The sequence below is a fragment of the Crocodylus siamensis genome, chromosome 3 (genome assembly GCF_052110815.1).
Source record: "Crocodylus siamensis isolate JL-2025a chromosome 3, ASM5211081v1, whole genome shotgun sequence".
NCBI classification, from domain to species: domain Eukaryota; kingdom Metazoa; phylum Chordata; order Crocodylia; family Crocodylidae; genus Crocodylus; species Crocodylus siamensis.
Window position 1 is genome coordinate 17,903,411 of NC_143397.1, and position 21,001 is coordinate 17,924,411.

General features: G+C 40.7%; 1 protein-coding gene across 20 annotated transcripts in view; it reads right to left on the bottom strand.

Annotated features, from left to right (window-relative positions):
* TCF4 (transcription factor 4) overlaps nt 1-21,001 on the bottom strand; it is a 348,186-nt gene that overhangs the window by 36,159 nt on the left and 291,026 nt on the right. For 19 of the 20 annotated variants that reach the window (XM_090037826.1, XM_090037830.1, XM_090037835.1 and 16 more), the window contains 2 exons: nt 3,545-3,612; nt 2,128-2,206 (listed from right to left, as the gene is read on the bottom strand). In XM_090037826.1, coding sequence (XP_089893952.1) covers nt 2,128-2,206; nt 3,545-3,612 — 147 coding nt within the window. The remainder of the gene's footprint in view (nt 1-2,127; nt 2,207-3,544; nt 3,613-21,001) is intronic. The other variant, XM_090037827.1, reaches the window with a different exon arrangement.

Consider the following 21,001-nt stretch of genomic DNA (forward strand, 5'->3'; position numbering starts at 1 on the left):
AATTTAAATCTCTTTTGAATTTATGTTACTTATTTTCAGTGACTGTGACACTTTAGATGTCTCCATTTACTAAGTAAACTTTGTCGGGGAAAAAAATCAGTCTAAATTGCCTACCATACCACTACTTTCCTCAGCTGCGAATCAAATCTGTTCTTTATGCTAACAAATGAAAATAAAACCCTCAGAAGAAATATAGAGCATTGTGATTAGGCCCTGTTTAAGGACAGTGACTGGTACATAGGAAATAAAACAGTCTGCTGTCTCCCTGGACCCTTCCTTGGGGCTCATTCTGCAGTGGGGAAGATGATGGCTAGTTCAGTTAATCAAAGGGCTAATCAACCCCTAGTGAGAGCTTGATGTTTGAGAAAGGCAGCAGCCTTCATGCCAGCTGCATTTCTTGCAGGACATAAACTTAATTAATCTCACCACACACACCTTCTGTGCCCAGTGTTTCTAAGGGAGGGTAAATTCAGTGTGCTTTTAAAGGAAGTGCCATCAGAAAGAAGTCTGGGGGTCTGCTATCTTTCATTCTGCTACCAGATAATCTTCTGGTCAACCTTTTCCTCACTCTTATTAACCTTTCCATTCCACTCACATTGCTTGGGCAAGTAACATGGGATTTTTGTTGTAGCAGTGTGAAACATCAGGCACATGAGACCTATCCCATCCTCACAAATAATTAATCTCATGGGAATTGAGGGACAGATCTTGCCCAGTCTAGGAATTAATAATGCTAGACACACTTTGAAGGATAATTTAGTGTTCCTTTTGACATTTCAAAATAATTTGACTGGCCCCAGTGTAAGCATTCCTGGGACCTGCAGTCAGAAAACGAGAGCAGGGTACGTGGTCAACCCATGAAATATACCCAGGGCTGAAGAGAGGGTGGCAAGCTGAAAGAGCTCCCTCAAAACATAGTGCAGAGCCCATCAGGAATATATATATGGGCAGGAAGGGCTTAAGTTTCTGGTTGAAAAAGCCCCAAAGTTTGTGAAATCTGAATAAACTCCAAAGGAATTTTTCATGGTCATGAAAACCCTCACTGAGCTTCTGTGTCTTTGGAGCTTAGGCCTTCATTAATGGTACCTATGCTTCCAAAATAAAATCAACTTTTGGGTTTCTTTAAAACATAAATATAACACCACAAATTTCTCTTGATAAGGTAAGAATATCCTCAATGCCACAGCATTGTTGCATTAGTTAACTTCACTGTGGTTTTCTTTTTCCATAGACATATTTTATAGGTCAAATTCAAATAGGCATTTGCCTAGCAAGAAGCAGGAATGTCTAGGGCTCTATCAAAGTCATAGACAAGGTCAAGGTCATAGGTATGCCTCAGCTTAGGTGGCCCACTAGATCACTCTATAGTGGTTAAGGCATCCTGATTTCTGTAGCTGACAGCACACCAGGAGTGAGTGATACAGAAAGTGTCACACCTGGCTGTGTGTGACACCCCAGCCCAAATGCCTGGGTACCCACCTCCAAGAAGGTGGAGTGTGATTGGCCCTTGCTGCAAGTCTGAATTGAGGCTCATGACTTCCACAGAAGCTACAGAGAAGCCACTGTGTAAACTACTTCTAGCAACTCCTGTCACAAAAGGACATACCTAGGGTATGATCTCTGTCTTTAGATATTTAACACCCTGGGCATGTCTACATGTGTACTTTAATTTCATTAGCCTATTTTAATGTACATTAAAGCATCACAAAAATAACCGTGCACTTTCACTAATGCGCCTTTTCCCAATACCTCACAATGGAGGTACTACATTTAATGCACATTAGCAAAAGCCCATTAATGAATGTGTACATGCATCCCATTACTCTACAGTGGCTCTCATGCATACAATCACAACAAAGATGCATATAAACACTGCTTTTTCACAGGGTAACTGAACCTATTTGAGAGCTGTTAGGACCTTCTCTCCGCATATAGCTTTTAGAAAGCATCTTTATTCATCTCAATGAATACAACAGTCAGCCTGTATGTATGTTATATTAATAAGGAAATAGTCTGATGCTATTGGCTGGATGTATATCACACACCCAGTACAGTAGGAGTTTATTTAAATGTCTCCTACTAAAATATGCTGAAACGTTCAGTAAAATAGAATTGTAACAACAATACCTGAGAGAGAAGGGGGAGAACCAACAGGAGTTGAAGGATTTGATGAAAAGCTGTTGTTGGTGTGATCTGGAGAATAGATCTTTAAAAGATGATAAAGAATTAATCTAAAGCCATCACAAACTGATGCAGAAAGAAATATGGAATTCTCATGTATTTAGTCCATTTAAATGAAAGGACAGGTTAAAAAAAACCTATTATTTTAATATAAATATTTTATAGACAAAACTGTTAGATGTAGGAAGCCAGACAACAGAATCCTCTTAACTGAGACATCTTGATGGAAATACAAACTTGCCAATTAAGTGATGGTTTGATTATTCCAGGCTCTTTAGCGAGAAACTTTGGTGGATGTGTACATTTTTATTTCACAGACTGCTTTAAGAATAAGCATCACAGTACCAAGTCTTAAAGCACTTCTGGAAACTGCATTATGGTAAGATCAAATCCTTTAACAGCCAAATCAGAGCAAAGGGAACAGAGGACTGCACAGTGAGTAATTTGTAACAGCAAACACCAAACATTTGTCAGTTATTATGATGAGCCAAGACTAGGTGTGTGCTACTGAAATGAACAAGGTGTGCCATTTAACAGCTGCTTTAAGTCACTGATATGCAGTGCACTGACTTTGCATCCTCGTGTTTGCCTCTATTAATCATGCATGCCAGTTTTCAGGGCACCACTTAAAAGTGTACTGTACTGTATCATTTAACTCAGGCAAACAATATTCTTATTTTTTGTCTTTTTTTATGAAGCATCAGTAGTATATGTATAAAATTAACTCTCATGAGAACTCAGTGGAACCCACTCTGCCCAGAAAATAACTATAGTGGTCCTTATTAGAAAGCCAGCATATTCTCAGCATATTCAGCTGCTACTACAGCCTGATATCTGAGGGACAGCAACATTTCCCAGTACTTAGAAAATGATATACCACAGTGACCACTGGGAGATAATAGCTGATTAATGCTGGCTTTTAATAGCAACCACCACTGTATGAATAGGTGGAACTAGTGTGGAAAATATATCTGAAGGCAAAATAAAAATCAAGATGAATCTTGTTTACAGATCAGTTGATAATCCTGCCACTGATTTCTATGAACCCCCCCTGATCTCTTTGATAAGTAAAGTGTGTGGAATATTGAAGGATAATGACTTGTAGTCACTAAGTGATTATGAGTAATATAAGCTTTCTAGTCATTTAATCTGTGTTATGTTATAAAATTAACACTAACACTTTTTAAGACAATTTTACATTGATCTTTAAATTTTTCAATTGGCAGTAACTCAACATTGATGACCTCTGAGATCTAATCTCTCCTCACTGCTCTTCATCTTCTTGAATTCCAGGCATCCATTTCTGATTAAAGTTCACACTTTGAAAATGGTAAGCGTTATTCCAAAGTAAATATTTCCTTACAGAGGCAAGCGCTTTCCCCAGTGCATCACCAGTCTGCGAGCTGCCTGCTGCCCCACTTCCTCTGTTTGCTGAAAAACAAAAGATTTAATGTAAAAATAGACAGTAAGACATCTCAGTTTTCTATTCCTGGTCCACTTACTCATAATTTAATTGCATTTTAATGCTAATTACATCACATTAATCTTTAATTAGCATTAATTTGTTTGCTAAGGTAGGTATCAAACATATTCATGTTCTATTTTTGCAGATAAAATATAAACTTGACATCTTTTTTTTTTATATACTGCATATTTGATACTACTTGGCCATATGGCTTTATTTTTTTCTAAATGAAGGCTGGCTAATAGTAGAAGATGCTCAGAGATATGAAAGATATGAAGTTCAAATCTAGACAAGCCTATGTAATTTGTAGTCTTTTGTTCAGAAATGACTACTTCTCTTTATCCTCTAACAGTGACTCACACTTGCTACCAATCAAGCTTATAGTATTTGTGTTCTAAGTCATTCTTAATTAATGTTATTATAATACTTTAAAGAGCCTTTCTTCCTCAACTATCTTCCTGTACTTTTGTTACAAGGGTAGTATACACATATTACGCACAAAAAACTGTTAGGAGAACACTATTAAGATTGCAAGGTCAAGCACACTGAAATTAAGAAATGCCAGAATTAAGATTGTGTAATTTCATTTAGCTCCCTTGTGCATTATAATTCAGTTTTTAATTACATGATCATACACTGTTTTTTCAACATGACCCCTGCACCTCATTTAGTGAACAGGATGGACAGCACCTAGCTAAGGAACATTTTCTGTTTTATTTTCAGTGTGCAGTGTAGGGCTCTTATTTACCGAACATTGTTCAAGCCTTGCTCTGAAAACACATTATTAATTTACATGTGGGTTTTCAGTGGTGTTCATCACTATAATATCTGAGTGCTCCATGAATATTAACCAATTTATTTTTACAACACCCCTGTGAAGTGAGGAGGTGGTGTTATCTCCAATATGCAGATGGAGAACTGAGGCACAGGGAGATTTGGGTCAACATTTTCCACTAATTTGGGGAACCCAATTTGAGATGTGGAGGATTTAAGTCTTTGGAGCACTTAGCATCACATGGCATTTTCTGTGTTTAAAGCACAGTTCTGATCAACTTCAGTTGCAGTTGCGAAAGTTCAGTACTTCTGCCTCCAGGGTCTCAAATTAGGCACCCAGAAAATGAGGAACACATGATTAGTGACTACCTGTGAAAAGTTTGGTTTATTACATAGCTATTCTGTAGCTGAAGAAAAATACAGGCCAGTTACTCTGGGCAGCATTTTGCTACTTTAGCTATGAGAGATACCTCTCTTGTCTTGCTATCTCCTGCACTATTCTCTATACAGCCTCCGACCTCTAGGGAAGATATCCTACAAACAAACATCTTCACAACACAAGCTCGACGGATCTCCAGTACAGGTCAGTCCTGTGCAGTGAAAGAGGCAGGGGCCCGTTCAAATATGTGAGTGTTCTCTAGGAGTCACAGACTTCTGCCCACCTGCCCAACAAGGTCCCTCTGTCCTACCAGCTTCACCCTGTCCCTGTCTTAGCTCAATCTTCTTGTCCCAGCCTCATTCACTCCACCCAGCCAATCCCAGTTTCTACTCTTCACACTTCTCCTCCCAATCCATTTCTGACCTCTTGCCCAGGGAAGTTCTAGCCTCACCAACCACACCTCCATGTCCTTTGGCCATCCATTCAGTTTGCTCCCATTCCTCACCCAACCTGCCTTGGCCAGTATGACTCCAATCATCTCATATCCTTTCCATTTCCTTTTCCTGACTGGTCCTCAGTTGCCATCTCTCTCTCCCTCTTCAGGGTTTTATAGTCTCAGTGTCCCATATCTCTGCCCTTTTGTCTCAGTCAGTCCCAGTTCTCCCACAACTCAGCGTCCCATCGTATGTCTCTTTTCCCCCGCATTGCTTTTCCTTTTACCCTACTGATTCTCAATCTTGGTCTTCTTGCCCAGGCAATCTTTGTCTACCCCATACCCAATTCTTAATTTAGTTTGCCTCAGTACTGCCAGACCCTAGTTTCTGTCATCTTGTCAGGCTTCTTGTCCCAAAGTACTCCCGCCCCCATCTCAATCCACCTGTGTATCTGGCTCTTGTCTCCTCTGAATTCGAATGAAGCAACTTCCTCATTCTTACTGCCTCAAGCTACAAGGGGAATTCATTGAGAAACAAAAAGAAAAAACAGGCTCTCTGCTATCTACCCAAATTCAGAACCAGATTGGCCTCCAGGAACTACAATTGCAGGGTAAGTTTTCTTTACCCCTGGGCTAGTATATGTTCCATATGGACAGAATCCTCTGGGAATTTAGCAGCTAGAAGATAAAATGTCTTTACTGAGGATTTAATGACTGCAACTTCTTTAGAGCCTCACAACCTGTTCAAATTTAGAAATGCTCATGGAGACAGCAAGAGGCACTTTCCTGACAGATCCATCACCCTTCTGCCAAACTTTAAGTTCCTACTCCAAAGCACGGGGCATTGGAGCTTTCCAAAGGAAAATATTGCCTCAGTTTTTTAAGTTGGACAAAACAACATATTTTCCTTTAGTCTCATTCTCAGAAATAGCTAGTCCATTTTGGTTTGGTTTGTTTTTTTAAACCCCACACCAACAGAAACCTCAGCCTGAGGCATATACCCAGCTTAGAAATTCCAACCCAAATGGCTGAAAACTAGTAAAGATATAAGAATCTGAAAACAGAATCCTATAATGGGAAGTCTCAGGCAACCTTAATAATAGGTGGCACTAGCAGCTCATTTGATAGAGGAATCACTAAATAGCATGAATCAACTGGCATACTCAAAATAATGGGAAAGGGAAAATAGAGCAGATTAACACGAGCGCATCAAATAGACTCTTTTTAGTATCTCTTTTAAATGACAAGTGATAACAAACGGCAAGATACCCAATTAACTACTACAGAAGAATGAGTCGATTTTGTTGGGAGCTGACCCAGAATTTGAGGTCAGCCCAAATTTTAGACCACTAAACACTCCTCAGAGTGTTCTCAGACACAAAACTCTCATTATATTCAAAGTGGTAAAAACCAAGGCAGACTGTAAGGAACTACAGCAGCATCTGGCATGATTGAATGAATGGGCAACTAAATGGCAGGTGCAATTCAATGTATGCAAGAGAAAAGCAATGCGCCTGGGCAAAAGTAACCCCAACTATACCTATGATGGACTCTATATTAGCTTTTGCCACACAGGAAAGAGATCTGGGAGCCACTGTGGACAGTTCACTAAAATATCGGTTCTGTGCTCAGCAGCCATTAAAAAAGGCAAACAAAATGTTAGGAATTATTAAGGAGGGAATTGTGAAAAAAATGGAAAGTTTCATTATGTGCAAGCATCCCACCTTGAATACTGTGTCCCCCACAAATCCACACCTTGAATACTGTGCCCCTTGAATACATCTCAAAAATAGTATAGAAGAAGTACAGAACATACAGAGAAGGGCAACAAAAATGATTAGCAGTATGGGAGGGTCCCAGATGAGGAGAGACTGAAGAGGCATACCCAGTTTAGAAAAGAGATGCTTGAGGGGAGATATGATAAAGGTTTACAAAATCCTAAATGGCAAAGAGAAAGTAAGAGATTATTATTATGTACTATCTCACACAATACAAGAAGTAGCGGTTACAAAATTCAACTAGGGAGTAATACACTTAAAAAGAACGAAAGGAAGTTCTTTTTCACACAGCATGTAATTAATGTGTGCAACTCATTGCCACCAAATGTTGTGGAAGCTGACAGTTTAGCTTGATTCAAAAAGGGTTTGGTCAAATTCTTGTAGGAAAGGGGCATCAGTAGCCATTGAGCATGGGAATTAGGGACACAGTCCCTGAATTAGATTTTCCTAGACCTTAAATGCTGGAAGCTGCCAATGAGAGAGGAACAGTGGAACCCCCCTGGTCATACCCAGTTCACTCTCCCTTCCCCTCCACGCTCTGCCACTATGTGACACAGGATATTGGGCAAAATGGGCCTGTGGCCTGATCCAGTTAATAGCCATTCAGATTCAAATCCCTTCCACAACTGAGATGAAAAAAGGCAACAAGGTCTTCACATTTGCATTTGAACTGACAGTAGGCAAGATACTGAGAGTGAGATTTATTGTAGCCTACCAAAACCTTTAAATTATTCTATTCTCTTCCACAGGAAAGAAAACTAAATTTCAAGTGATCAATAATTCATTTTCATAGGAATATAGGTGAAAAGGAAAAGTACATGACAGTTAAGCTCAGGAGGTTCCACCACTTGATTGTCATGACTGTAAAGAAAGAAGGTTTTATAACCTTACACTGTGGAGTGGAATTTGCCCTAAAACTCCTACACTTCACAAGAAACCCCTCTGTCCCCTCTCCCTCCCCCACAAAAAAACCCAGGCAAGCTCCTGGGATAACAACGGGCCCATCACTAATACAAGTCTGGATACTTATCTCAGAAGCTCTATCATCTTGCCTGGATCCTAAACTCCCTATTATTAACTCTCATGCACATTTCCCACCAGAAGACTGTCAGATTAGTCTGCTGCAAAGAGCAACAGCTCTTCCAGCCCTTTTATGTCTGCAGAAGGACTTTCATAAGCCAGATGATGTAGATACTGCTTTCCTCTGTGTGTGTCCTCTGTGCAATTCCATAGGCATCAGTTCTATTACCCCTGAATGAGTGGAAACGAAGAAACAAACTCATACTTGAACATGCATACTAGGATACGCCCTTGAATACAATGGTGAAGTAGCTGGATAGATAAAAGAACCAATGCATAGTCTAAAGCATCAAGCATTTGCAAAAGTGCGTTTGTACTTCTCCAGAATGGAAGATGAAGATATATTAAATCCTTTTTAAAAAGTATAGAGCAATTTGAACCTCTTTCACCTTACACAGATGTGATTTAGAAGAGAAATCTGCATTCAAAAGTAATACAAAAGAAAAAGAATACTTATAGAAAAGTTAAACAGAAGTGCAAGAATTTCAGATATTTGATTCAGAATCCTTGTTTCTTGAGTGAAGTCATCATCCTATATTTGTCTTCCTAGAGCCCACAGCTACAGAAATGATGGGAGTATCAGAAATACCCCTATAAATGATTGCATCGTGAATAAACAGGCCATAACCATGACTTCAACGAAGAGAAAAAATGGGGGCAGCCCTTGCTCGTAGACACAAAGAGCAATTCATATGCTTTGCATTAACAGAAGTTTCATGAGGAAACTGAGGATGACTCTTTCAGTCCCCAAAGGACAGTAGTGACACAGGACTGAAATTTCCCTACACTTCAAAAGAAGATCAGTGCCTAATTTGTGATACCTAAGCTTCCCTACAACATGTAGCACCACCCTGCTAGAGACATGCAAATTCTAAAAGACAACACTGGCCGTTTTAGCCCTGCATCTCCCTACCATGCTTTTTGATTCCTCCAGTATATGAACCAGACAGATCTTTTTAGTTACCAGGGAACTGCTTCATTAAGGAAGTACTACTCAATGTGCAGTAACTACTGCGCATTAATGAAGATGTAGACGCACCCACTGGGTTTTAGTATTTACTGTACCGAGTCACAGTGGAGAGTTATTGCACCCATGGATACTAAAAAAGAATTGCAAAGAAACAGAAGATTTGGTGGCAATTAGAGATAGAAGTTGTTAAAGAAGCATAATGCTGCAAATTCCAATTTAAAAGTCTCCACCTGAATAATTTCAGACTGATGTCTAGAAATTTAGACACTTGGGAAGTCGACTGTAAAAATCTACAGAACTTGTGCTCCTCTACCAAAAAACAACCCTATGTCTTTTTAATTCACTAAAAGATAATAAGCAAAATAGTTTCCTCAAGTTTTCACAGAGGAACTAAACTTCAGAGGTCTGTTTCTAATGCAGCTGTGCAAAGCTTTGGTTGCTGATTCGAGTCAGTGGAGATTTGGCCCAATTTGGCAGCTGAATCTCTGAATCTGAATTGAATCAGGAGAACCTTTAATCGCTCCAAATCGGACTGGAACCCTCCAAATCGATTCCCAGACATTTGAAGATTCAGACACAGACACAGCTTTAAATGTTTTTTTCTATATACCTCAAGGAGGCTCGTGAATGCTGCAATGCTGGGGCAGATGGAACATCCCACAGGAGCGCAGGGGGGTGTGTGTCCCCAGTGTGCTTGGCAGCAGACCTGAAAGTGGACCAGAAGCACTTCCGGTTCACTTTTGGGTTTTCTGGGAAGCGCACAGGGCCCCCCTCGGTGCTCCCCTGGCTTGGTGACTGGTGCCTTCTGGTCCACTTCTGGGTCTACTGCGGTGCTTCCTGGGTCTGGGGGAACATCCAGCATCCCCCTGTGACCCCGTGTGCTCAGCAGTGGACCCAGAAACGGACCAGAAGTACTTCCAGTTCACTTCCAGATCCGCCGCCAAGCATGCGGGGGCCTCCCCGTGCTGCTGTGAGATGCTCCATCTGCCCCAGCATCGCAGTGTTAATGAGCTGTGCCTGGTACCTCGAGGTATGTAGAAAAAACATTTAAAGTTGTGTCTATGGCTGAATTGCTCATTCTCTGAATATGCATCGGATCTTCCATTTCGGATTCAGCCAAATCGAATTGGGACAGTAATCCAAATCAACAAATCAAATCACTGTCCCCAATTTTGGCTGAATCCAACTCTGAATCAAATACAGCCCATTTCACACACCCCTATTGTCTAATTCTATCTGTTGACTACAGGAACTGTTTGTGTAAAGGGAGACAATATTCTTACAGTATAGAAGTGAACCCAGTACTTGACAAGATTGAGTATTACTGGGTGCATCTACACATGTAAATAATGCTAAAAAGGCTTACTGCACAGTAAAATACTGCATAGTAGGACTTCCTGGGGAGAATGTCTACATGTGCTCTCTGCTGGGAGCCAATCTGTCCCCAACAGGAGCAGCCTGGTAGAGGGCTGCTCCAACCCTGCTCTGGTCCCCTGCAGCAGCCAGAGGGAGGTCCAGGCTCTCCTTGGCTGCTAGCCTGGGGGCTCGTCCCCATGTACATGGAGAAAGGATAACTCTACTGACTGCAGCAGCAGCCATCTCCTGGCTCTGTTTACAAAATAAGGATGTACAGGAAGTGGGGAGACAGCTGGTGCTGCAGAGCTCTCCTGGCCCCCTGTACATGGGAACAAACCCCATGCCCAGTGAGACTTCCCCATACAACCCACGGATGACTGGGAACTCCCACTTCTGGGGTAGGTCCCAGCCAGCTCAAGGTTGTGCAAGGATTTCCCCATCCAGCCAGTAGCTGGCCAATAACTGTCCTTTCTGGGGCAGCTCTCAGTCAGCTCCAGGCTGGGCGGGAAAATCCTCATGCAGCCTGCACTGGCTGGGATCTGCCCCAGAAGTGGGACAGTTCTTGGCTAGTGCCCTGCTGTGCAGGGAAACAGGGAGTTCGGAGAGCCAGCACCACTCAGTTCCCAGTTTCTGTTTGGGAGCTGGCAGCTCAGCAGCACTGGGACAGGGTGGGCAGAGAGGTACCCTGTCCTGCTGCTGCTCGGCTTTCAGCTCCTAGAGGGAGGGAATTCCCAACCCCTGTGGCCCCCTAGTTTTGGGATTGACTGGAAGCAAATTTGCTCCCGGTCAGCATCTACAGATATCCTACTGCACAGTATCTACTGCGCAGTTAGTTTACTACCTGTATTTACTGGTAGTAACTAACTGCATAGTAGACTAATTTACTGCACAGTAAATGTGTATGTGTAGACAGTGATGCTTTACTGCATAGTAAAGCATTGCGTGTAGACACACTTACTGAGACACAACTCAGCTAAAACTTCCCTTGGACCAAGCTGTGTATTTTTTACTGCTAAGAACAAAGGAATGGCTAGCAAACAAGGTACAGCAAAACAGAAGACTTTGGAGGGGACCTGTCTTGGTAAGAAACAATACAGTTCCTCCCTCCTTGAAGGTAAGAAAGGCTGGCTGGTTGGTTGATCATGTCATAGTATAGTTTAGAATGGATTACTGTCCAGGGAGTGTAGCCAAAACCCCGTTAAATGAATGATTATTGAGGGTTCTAGCCTTCTGTCCTTTAATATTTTGACCTTTACTATATATTAGTGAATGGGCAGGGCTGACCTAGTTAAAGGGTTTAAAACCCACCTGTTTATCAACTAGTGGGAGCTAGTGAACTGAGACCGCATCCACACATGCATTAATGCACTTTTCCTAATACACATTAAATTTAATACCTCCAATGTGAGCTACTAAATCAGTGCAAACGAGGCTGCACTAATGTACACTAGCACAAGCTTTTTAGGTGATGCTTAATGTGCAGTAGCCTATTTTACTATGCATTAGCATAATAGCGCGGTTTTTTATGCACTGCTTTACTGTGCAGTAAAATAGGCTACTGCACATTAAAGTGCACATGTAGACGCACCCAGAGAGAATCAAACAGAAGCTTTGAAAAGAAGCTGTAGAAAGTACTCTAAGGAGAGCTTAGGTGGATTACAGTAACCTTCCAAAATAGCTGGGAAATGCTGTATCGTTGAAACCAAACACCACATTGGTAGCTTTTTGTTCACCTGTATCATATGGGACATGCTAAGATAAAGGTCTTGAACCTCAATGCTTGCACCCAATGCTGTCACTGCCCTGGAAAGCCAAGTAGGGAAACTATTTAATGTGAGAGATGCCTACCAGTGGAACCTCTGAGGAAACAGTAGAAGGAACTACAGGAGGAAGGGACCAGGCTCAAAGGTGTGTAGGATCATAAGGACTTCATCAATATGATGCACATGGAGATCTGCAAGGATGAAGAAGCTGGATGACTAGAAAGGACTGTAGCAGTGCTAAGCAGCACTGGCTGACCTGCAACCCTTGTATCCTGATCTGCAGATATGATCTGAAGGGGACAGAAGAATCCATCTGCCAACCTGACCTTACGCCACAGAAGAACTGCTTTCCAGGAGCCAGAATGCGAGAAGTTATGGAAGGAATGCTGAGGCTCATCCAACTCTCTGATTACTATCCTATGTTGCTCATCCATATGGGTACTAATGATGATGCTGGGTAAGACCTTGAACAGTTCAGAAAGGAATCTGGGAGTAAAAATAAAGGGTAGGGGCTTTAAGGTTATTCTTTTCAATGCTTCCAGTTGAGGGTAAAGAACCAGGTGGGAACGATGACCTCTGGAGATAAATACATGAGTTCAGAGATAATGAGAGGACTTTGATTTCCATGGCCATGAAAGTGATGTTGCAACTACTACGGAATTGAGATTGTGTCCACCTAAAGAAGAGAAAGAGCACTTTTGGTCACAGATCTATTAACCAGTGGCATGGGAATTACAAACCAGTGACCATGACAAAATCCTAGAAGTGCAGGAGATATCAGTAATCGTAACAGGTTTATGGAGGGAACAAAAGGAAAGTAAGGGGGAAGTCTGCTGAACATCCTACATGCCTCTGATCTAATTCAAGCAGTATAAATGATGAACAAGAAGAACTGGAAATTTTAGCATGCTATTCAATTTTTTTAGTTCAATAGTATCACAAAGACTTAGTGAAATAATTTAGGGCTTGAATACTGACATAGAATGGTGCAGTTTGTTCAGGAAGGCCATATAGGAAGAAAAAAGGAAGAAGGTCCTTGCAAGTCAAGGATGTATACACTTGCTCGGAGATCCAGAATATAATGGGAGACAGACCTGTGAAAAGCCCTTGGAAAAAAATAAAAAGGAAATTGAACAAGGGATATATTACAGTGAATCATGAGATTTTATGATGGGATCACCAAGCCAGAAAAATGAGGCTTTTCTGAACTACTATGAGAATTCACCAAAACTATGGACTTGGTAGAATAGGGAATTTTAAGACTCATTACTAAGGACAGAGGGACAACCTGAGAAGGGCTAAGGCCCTGTATGTCCCTAACTTAATTTAACGTGAAAGTAATATATTATATTAGTAGTAAGAGAAAGAGAAGAGAAAGACTTGATCTACAAACAGTGGGAGGAGGAGATGCAGAGAGACAGAGGTGGCAGCTAATAACAAATGGTGTCAAAAAGTCTGAAGCATTTAAAACCTGTTTTGATCCAGTCTCCCCTAAGTTTAGCTGTGATTAGATAACTAAAACATTAGCAAGAAAGAGTAAAAGCTCAGAACAACATGGGGAAAGGACAAGTTAGAGACTACTTAGGAAAATCTGATGCTTTAAAATGGACTAGGCCTGATGAACTTTACTTTCAGATACTTAGATAATATCCATATTTATTTTTAAACATTTATTTTGATTTTTATCAATTTAAATTTCCAGAATTCAGTTAAATTAGGGGTTTGGGGCAGACAGTTTATTAATGAAAGTATACTGTTAAGACCTTTATAAAATCACGTCGAAATATAAAAAAAAAAAATCCATAAATCAATAAAACGTAACTACTGTAGGACCACAGCCAGCTGAGCATCAGAGCTGCTCCCAGCTCTACTCTCCTGTAGCTCCCTTGTCTGCTTTGTCATTTCCTTTTCCTTTATTTCAAGTCCCCTGCGGTTTCTGGGAGTTGCAGGCCAAACTACAGCCAGCGTGGTTCTGTTGTCATACATTCCATCAGTCATCATTTGTTTTATATCCCCTTTCTATAAATTTTGGTATTAATGATGGAAATATTGTTGTTGGCCTGTGAGTGTAAGATGAACTTGACGTTTTTCAAAGTTTACTGATAAAAATTGAATCCTGCCAAGCCTAGATCCGATTCAATGAGGACTTGTCTTGTAAAGTATAATACTTTGTCATGAATAATAAACTGCACAAACACAAAATGGGGATGAAGGAGTGTAAGCAATTGGATCACGAACCAACATGAGTCAATGTCACACGATTGCAAAAATAACAATGTATAAATGGAAGTGTTGTATATAAGGGCCTGGGCACACAAACAAATTATTATGAGGTAAATAAAGACAGGGATTAACAGCACATCAGATACTCCATGGTAACTGCTGATGTGCATACTCTTCCCCATAGTAAATGAAAGCTAACCCCAAAGCAAAAGAGCCTGCACACAGGCGGTTACTGTATAGTGACTGACATGCTACAAATCCATGCCTTCATTTACTGTGAGGTAAATTCTGTGGGTACTTATGACCTGAGATGCATAAAGTAATCCTCCCATTTCACTCAACATGACTAGGTGTGAGCTGGGGTACTATGTCCAAATTTGGGCAACCCACTTCATTAAAGATCTCGACCAACTGGAGAAATTCCAGAGGAGAGCAACAAAACTGATCAAAGCTCTAGAAAATATCATCCCCGAGGAATGACTAAAAAAAAAAAAATTCAGTTTGTTTAGTCTGAAGAAGACTCAGGCATGATAACAGCTTTCAAATATGTAACTTTTGAGCAAAGAGAAAGGCTACAAAACTGTTCTCTCTGTCCACTGGGGATACAGTAAGTGGTAGTAGACTAAAATTACAGCAAGGGACATTTAAGTTAGAGATTAGGGAAAAAAAACCCTACCTAACTATAAGGATGACTAAGCACTGAAAGAGATTATAGAGGGAGATTGTGGAACCTTCTTTGATGGGGATTTATTAAAACAGGTTAGACTGGGGTGCCATGAGCTGGGGAGGGAACAGGCAGCACAGGGTCAGATAGGAAACGTCAGATCAGGCAGGGAGCAAAAAGTAGGAAGCAGAAAGCAGAGATGTGGCTTGGTCAGGGAGCACAGGGCAGAGAGCAGAAAGCTAACCAGCAAACTGGGTGAGGGATGAAGGGATGAGTGTGACATTTGAGGAGGGTGTGGGTCTAATCTGTGGCATGTCTGCCAAAAAGAATGATCCCCACTGAGTTAGACAAAGATCTTTTAGGTTTAGTTGATCCTGACTTGGGTTAGGAGAATGGACTAAATGAACCCTCAAGGTCCCTTCCAATCCCATTTTCTATGATTTTCCAAGATTTCTATAGGTGTGTCTATGCTGTTATATGGGGTCTGCCCTGAGGGTTGCCTTCTACCAGTCTGAACCAAGTAAGCTGTCTATAAGCTTTAAAGCCCACACTAAACCTGCACATGCTGTGTTTCTTGTTCCTTGAATGGAGCCAATCTAGGAATCAGTTTTATCACTCCTTTTGTTCCTGATTCCAGCTACAAGCAAAAAAGACAAGAAGTAGTGTGTGCAGAAGGGCTGGAAGTTGGGAATAGAAAGTTTTGAGACTGCTGGCAGTTTCTTGTGCTTACAGTCTGCAACACCCAGTCGTGTATAAGTAGTCCAGCTTGACCGAAGATCCTGAAATTTTCAGCATCAGGCTGAACTGCCCTGGAGGATCAAAATACAAAGCAACCACTGTAGATGGTCAGTGGGTTCTGCCTTGAGGATGACTATACGGTTGACCCTTTAACTCCTTCTATGTACTACATAGCAGCTTTTTCTTTTAAGATGTTAAAAGACTGACAGTTTTGAAAGACATTAGGGAAAATGGACAAATAAAGGAGCTGAGAGAGAATAGAGATGTAGGCAGCAAACTTGACACAACCAGACTGAGATCTTGGAACTACTTCAGAGAGTTCATTTGTGGCCTGAAGATTAAATGAGATTCATTTTTATATACAGTTCTGTTTCTTAAATAAACAAGTATTTGACTTTAATGCAAATACTTTGATTTAGATTGTGAGTGACGATGAAATCTCTTACCTTAATAGAAGGGAAAATAGGTACAGGTTTCCCTTGCTTTATGTTGTACGTTACTGGTGTGCAAAACGGGCCATATTTGATTTGGATTCGGATTCAGCCTGAATCAGGGACAGTGATTAGATTTGTTGATTCAGATCACTGCCCCGATTCGATTCAGCCAAATCGAATCTGAAGATTTGATGCTGATTCAGAGATTCAGCCACAGACACAGCTTTAAATGTTTTTTCTACATACCTTGAGGTACCAGGCATGCCTCATGAACGCTGTGATGCTGGGGCAGATGGAGTGTCCCACAGGAGTGTGGGGAAGCCCCCCACATGTTCAGCGGTGAACCTGGAAGTAGACCAGAAATATTTCTGGTCTACTTCTGGGTCCGCCAGGAGAGTGCACAGGGGGGGCCACCCGGCATCCCCCTGGATTGGCAATTGGCCATAGGGGGACCTGGGTGCCCCCCAGATTCAGGAGGCACCAGTCGCCGAGCTGATGAGGTGCAGGGGGGCTCCCCATCACACACCCCAGCAGACCCAGAAATCTGACTGCAGACTTCCACCACACAAATCACGTAAGAGTAAATTTACCTTGCATATAATGAATTTTTGGTATAAAAAGGGTCATTGCTTAAGAGTGAATTCGCATATACAGAACCCGCATAGAGCGAGGGAAATCTATATAATTAACAGGGTATGACAGGTCCTAAAAAGAGGTGCAGCAGGGGCTGCCTAGCATAGTGAGCCCCAAAACTTCAGAGGTAACAGGACCAGTGAATAGAAATTGTCTAGAGGTAGAATGGACATCAAACAGTAGACTAGGACAACAGGAAATGACTAGTTAGTGAAAAATCAGGTATCCTGTATTGTAACTCCTTAGTGAATGGAAGTGAAATGGCTTCAGTTTTGCCCCATATATATAAGCCTATTGAAATGCTTTGAACTTTGCAAGAAGGTATTCTATACCTTGTGTATAAAGTTATCCAGCCAAAATCCAGACTGTTAAGCAGAGTGAGGAAGGACTACAGTACTTTATAGCTAGTAAAAAGAGTCCCCACCAGGAACTTGAACTATAGTCTGTCGGTGTGTTAATAGAAATGTAAAGTAAAGCCCAAGTCTGAAAAACAGTTTGAAGAATCCAGAGAAAAAAATCATGAAAAACATCAATTTCACCTTCCACTCACAGGCCAACAAAAATATTTCTATCATTAATATCAAAATGTATAGAAAGGGGATGTAAAAAAAATTAAATTCCATAAACATATTTAGACATTGTAGACTGAGGTTGGGTCTTCCCAAACCTCTTTCTTCTTTGAGACCAAGAAGTAGAGGGAGTAGAAGCTCTTTCTTCTGAACTCTGAGAGCACTTCTTCTATAGATCCAAGCTGTATTAAGCAGTTTACTCCCCATTCCAAAAGTTTCTTAGAAAAGGAATCCCTGAACTTGGATGGGAAAAAAGGAAGGTAGAGTGGTTAAAGAGTAAAATTGGATGGAAAACCCTTGGAACATTACTTCGAAGACCCACTGGTCCACGCAGTCTTCATCCTGTTAGGTGGATTTCTGCCAAAACAGTCTTCATTCCTCCAGGTGTTCTTTAGGCAGCCTGCCCATGATAGTAGGTAGCCTATCCCAGGGGCCAGAAACATATCCAGCTGTTAGAATGCAATCTGCGCCTTCAGTAGTGCCACCTAGTATGAAAGTAGCACCAGCTGCAAAAGTTAAACTAACTGTCTTCAGGATAAGCCGAGCTTAGGACATAAAACCCAGGCCTTTCATTTGGGCTTTTGCTGCTCAGTATCTCACACTCTGCAGAAGCTCCTAGCTTTATTCCTAGCCTTGGACCCTTGTGCTGTGTTCCTGTCTTGCACCTGCCTTGGACCCCAGTTCTTTGTTCCCACTTACTCTCTTGAGTGCTCTGGACTCCCTGGCTCCTCACCTAGCCTGGCCTTGACTACATAGATATTGCTATGGACTGGGAACATGACTTGGACTCCACACTTCTTAACGCTGCTTACAGCCTAATCCTTACACTGGTCCATGGAGTCAGTGGATCTGACACACTGAACTTCTGATCTGACCAGTTCTGGCAGTGCTTCTCCCTGGTGCTTTGCCCATGTTGCAAGGCAGGAGGATCCTTTTTCTGCACTATACAGAACAATATTTGTACTTCCCATCTCTCCCCCTCAAGCTGGAGAAGAGTGCTAGATCAATCAAGTGGGTTTAAATAGGTCTTCATTGACAGGCATGCTAATCTTTTTCACTGAAGTTCTATGGAGGATATCGAGCAATATGGGTTGTTTTTCCTCAATTTCTTGGAGTGGTATACTGTCAGGCTTCCTAGGATAAGAGAACATACCTAAGGGGAAACTGTATGACCTGAGCTAGTAAAGGTACCATGACTGTCACTTCTTGAAGGGTGCTTCTTTTGATATATTATCTGAGTAATCCTATGGTGTTACTTCAGCAGAGAGCTGAGACAAGAAGAGATATATACTCTGGGGGGGATAATAGAGAAACTGATGGGAACTCACTCTCACATATGCTAAGTAAGCTCTGATGGAGTTCAGTGGGTTCAATGGATATATTGAAACTACATCTGTTACATACTGAAGGAAGAGTGGTACCAGGCTAATGGGCAGGTTAGTGAGTACCATAAACACTTTGGGGCTGCAGTGTCTGGTGCCACAACACCCGGTGCTGAGGAAGGAACACTTCACATCAGTAGCACAACTGGGAGGGGGCAAGAAGGGCAGCAGCCCTTTATTGGGAGGGTAAGGGGGAGCATGCAAAAATATCTTCAGCCTCCCAGAATCTCTGAAGGTAGAATGGAAGTTTTGTCTTTGTTTAAAAAATGAAGGGAAAACTTGGATTGTCTTGCTATTCATAGACAGTGATCTTTCCAAACTGTGATGTAGTGACACTGTTGGATAAAATTCATATTCCTCTTAAGCAATGTGACACTTTATCACCCTGCTGAATCTTGAAGCTTAACATTCTTGTAAAAAATAAAGTGTAGTATTATGTGACTGCTCTAATAATAAAATTGCTGTGAAACCAAGGCCTCAAGGGGAAATGCACATTATGTTTCTACAAGAAAAGCTACATATCACAATGCATCATGTCATACAAACATGTCATTAGAAATGAAAATAGCAAGCAGGATTAATACATGTACCTGATAAATATTCTGAAGTAATCATAAGGCCATGCTATATTAAATCTATCTTAATAACTGGTTGTTTAAACACTGTATAGCTTTGGATTTGAAAGCTCAATGACAATTCGGTCTTATTATGTCTTGGTCTTACTATGCATAAGATTAAGCACGGCTTCTAGTCACAGTTGTGATGTGTTTCATTCACAGATTTTTTCTACCTGTTTGTATGCTGTTCAAATTTATGGTACTCAAAGTCTTCCTGTGATGCTATTTAGAGTGAATGCAGCTGATCTTAACTTGATAAAGAGTATTCATTACAAGATATCTATCATAGATATATGGAACATACAACCAACCACATTACTATTGTGGTTGCTGTCTCAATAATCTTCTAGAGATACTCAGGTATTAAGTGGATATTAAACATCACACAATTCTTAGGATCTGGGTGGTCCAAAAGTTTTAGCAGTACAGTATGTTCAGCTTATTAAAAAATCAGAACAACTTTCTGGTATATTTTCTGGGCTCCAGTCAAGTACTGAATTTTCAACAAAAATTCTAGTTGAAAATTTTCATTTTGGAGACGTCTACTCCAATAATACAGATGGTTAATTCAGAAATAGTCTTTTTAGGATCTGAAGACAGGATTCAATATAGAATATGCTCACATTCTGTTCCTTACAAGTTTTATCTTAAAGGCTATTTCTTCTATTGACCTAGAAAATGGATCAATTAAATCTGGTACTATCAGACTTTTTTAACAGATAGTGATTTCTGTGTTATGCGCACAGAGCAAGAAACATTGTAAGGGAAGAAGTCTGAAAGGAATGACAAGATTGAGCACTGAAATCCTATACTGTAATGGGATACATTTTTCACAGACAGTGACAAATTAAGAAGAGACTGTATTGAGTTTCTTCTTTGTTCCGAGACCTCGAAAAATATTATGCCCATGTGTTAATGTTTGAACCCACCCTCCATTCTTACTACATTAGTCCTGCTTACAGTCATTTTATACAGAATCATGTGAGTAATCTGAAACATGTGTCAAAGTATGTGTTCCTTATTTACCAATTATTTAATTAGCTTCATTTGTTCTCTGAGATACAGGCTATGCAATATTTCTTTACTTCCTGTATTTATGTCTTAACTGATATATGCCAAATATTCAAGAAAGTATATAGATGTATGCTATTAATTGACAGAGGTTGTTAGGAAAAAAAATCAGTAACATTAGAAAAGAAGGTTCTCTTCTTGCTACACAGATATGATGCCATCACTGATAAGGGTAGAAAGCAAATAAAAACCTGATGAATGTTGAGATGTCTGAGTGGAGTATCAGTTCACTAGGAACTGCAGACAATTAAAACAGGAGCTGAATACAATGTACTTGATTTCAAAATCAACAGTATCATGTATTTATTTTTTGTAGCGTGTTTTCTACATAAACATTAACTCAGTAAACCATTTTGGTCAAAATGCCACATTTATAAACTTAAATATTAAAAGCTATGAACTAAGGGGGCATTTAAAGCACATTTTGATATCATTTATAATCTTTCAGGAAACATACTGGGAACAAGGAAACTTTTAGTTTATCCTACCCA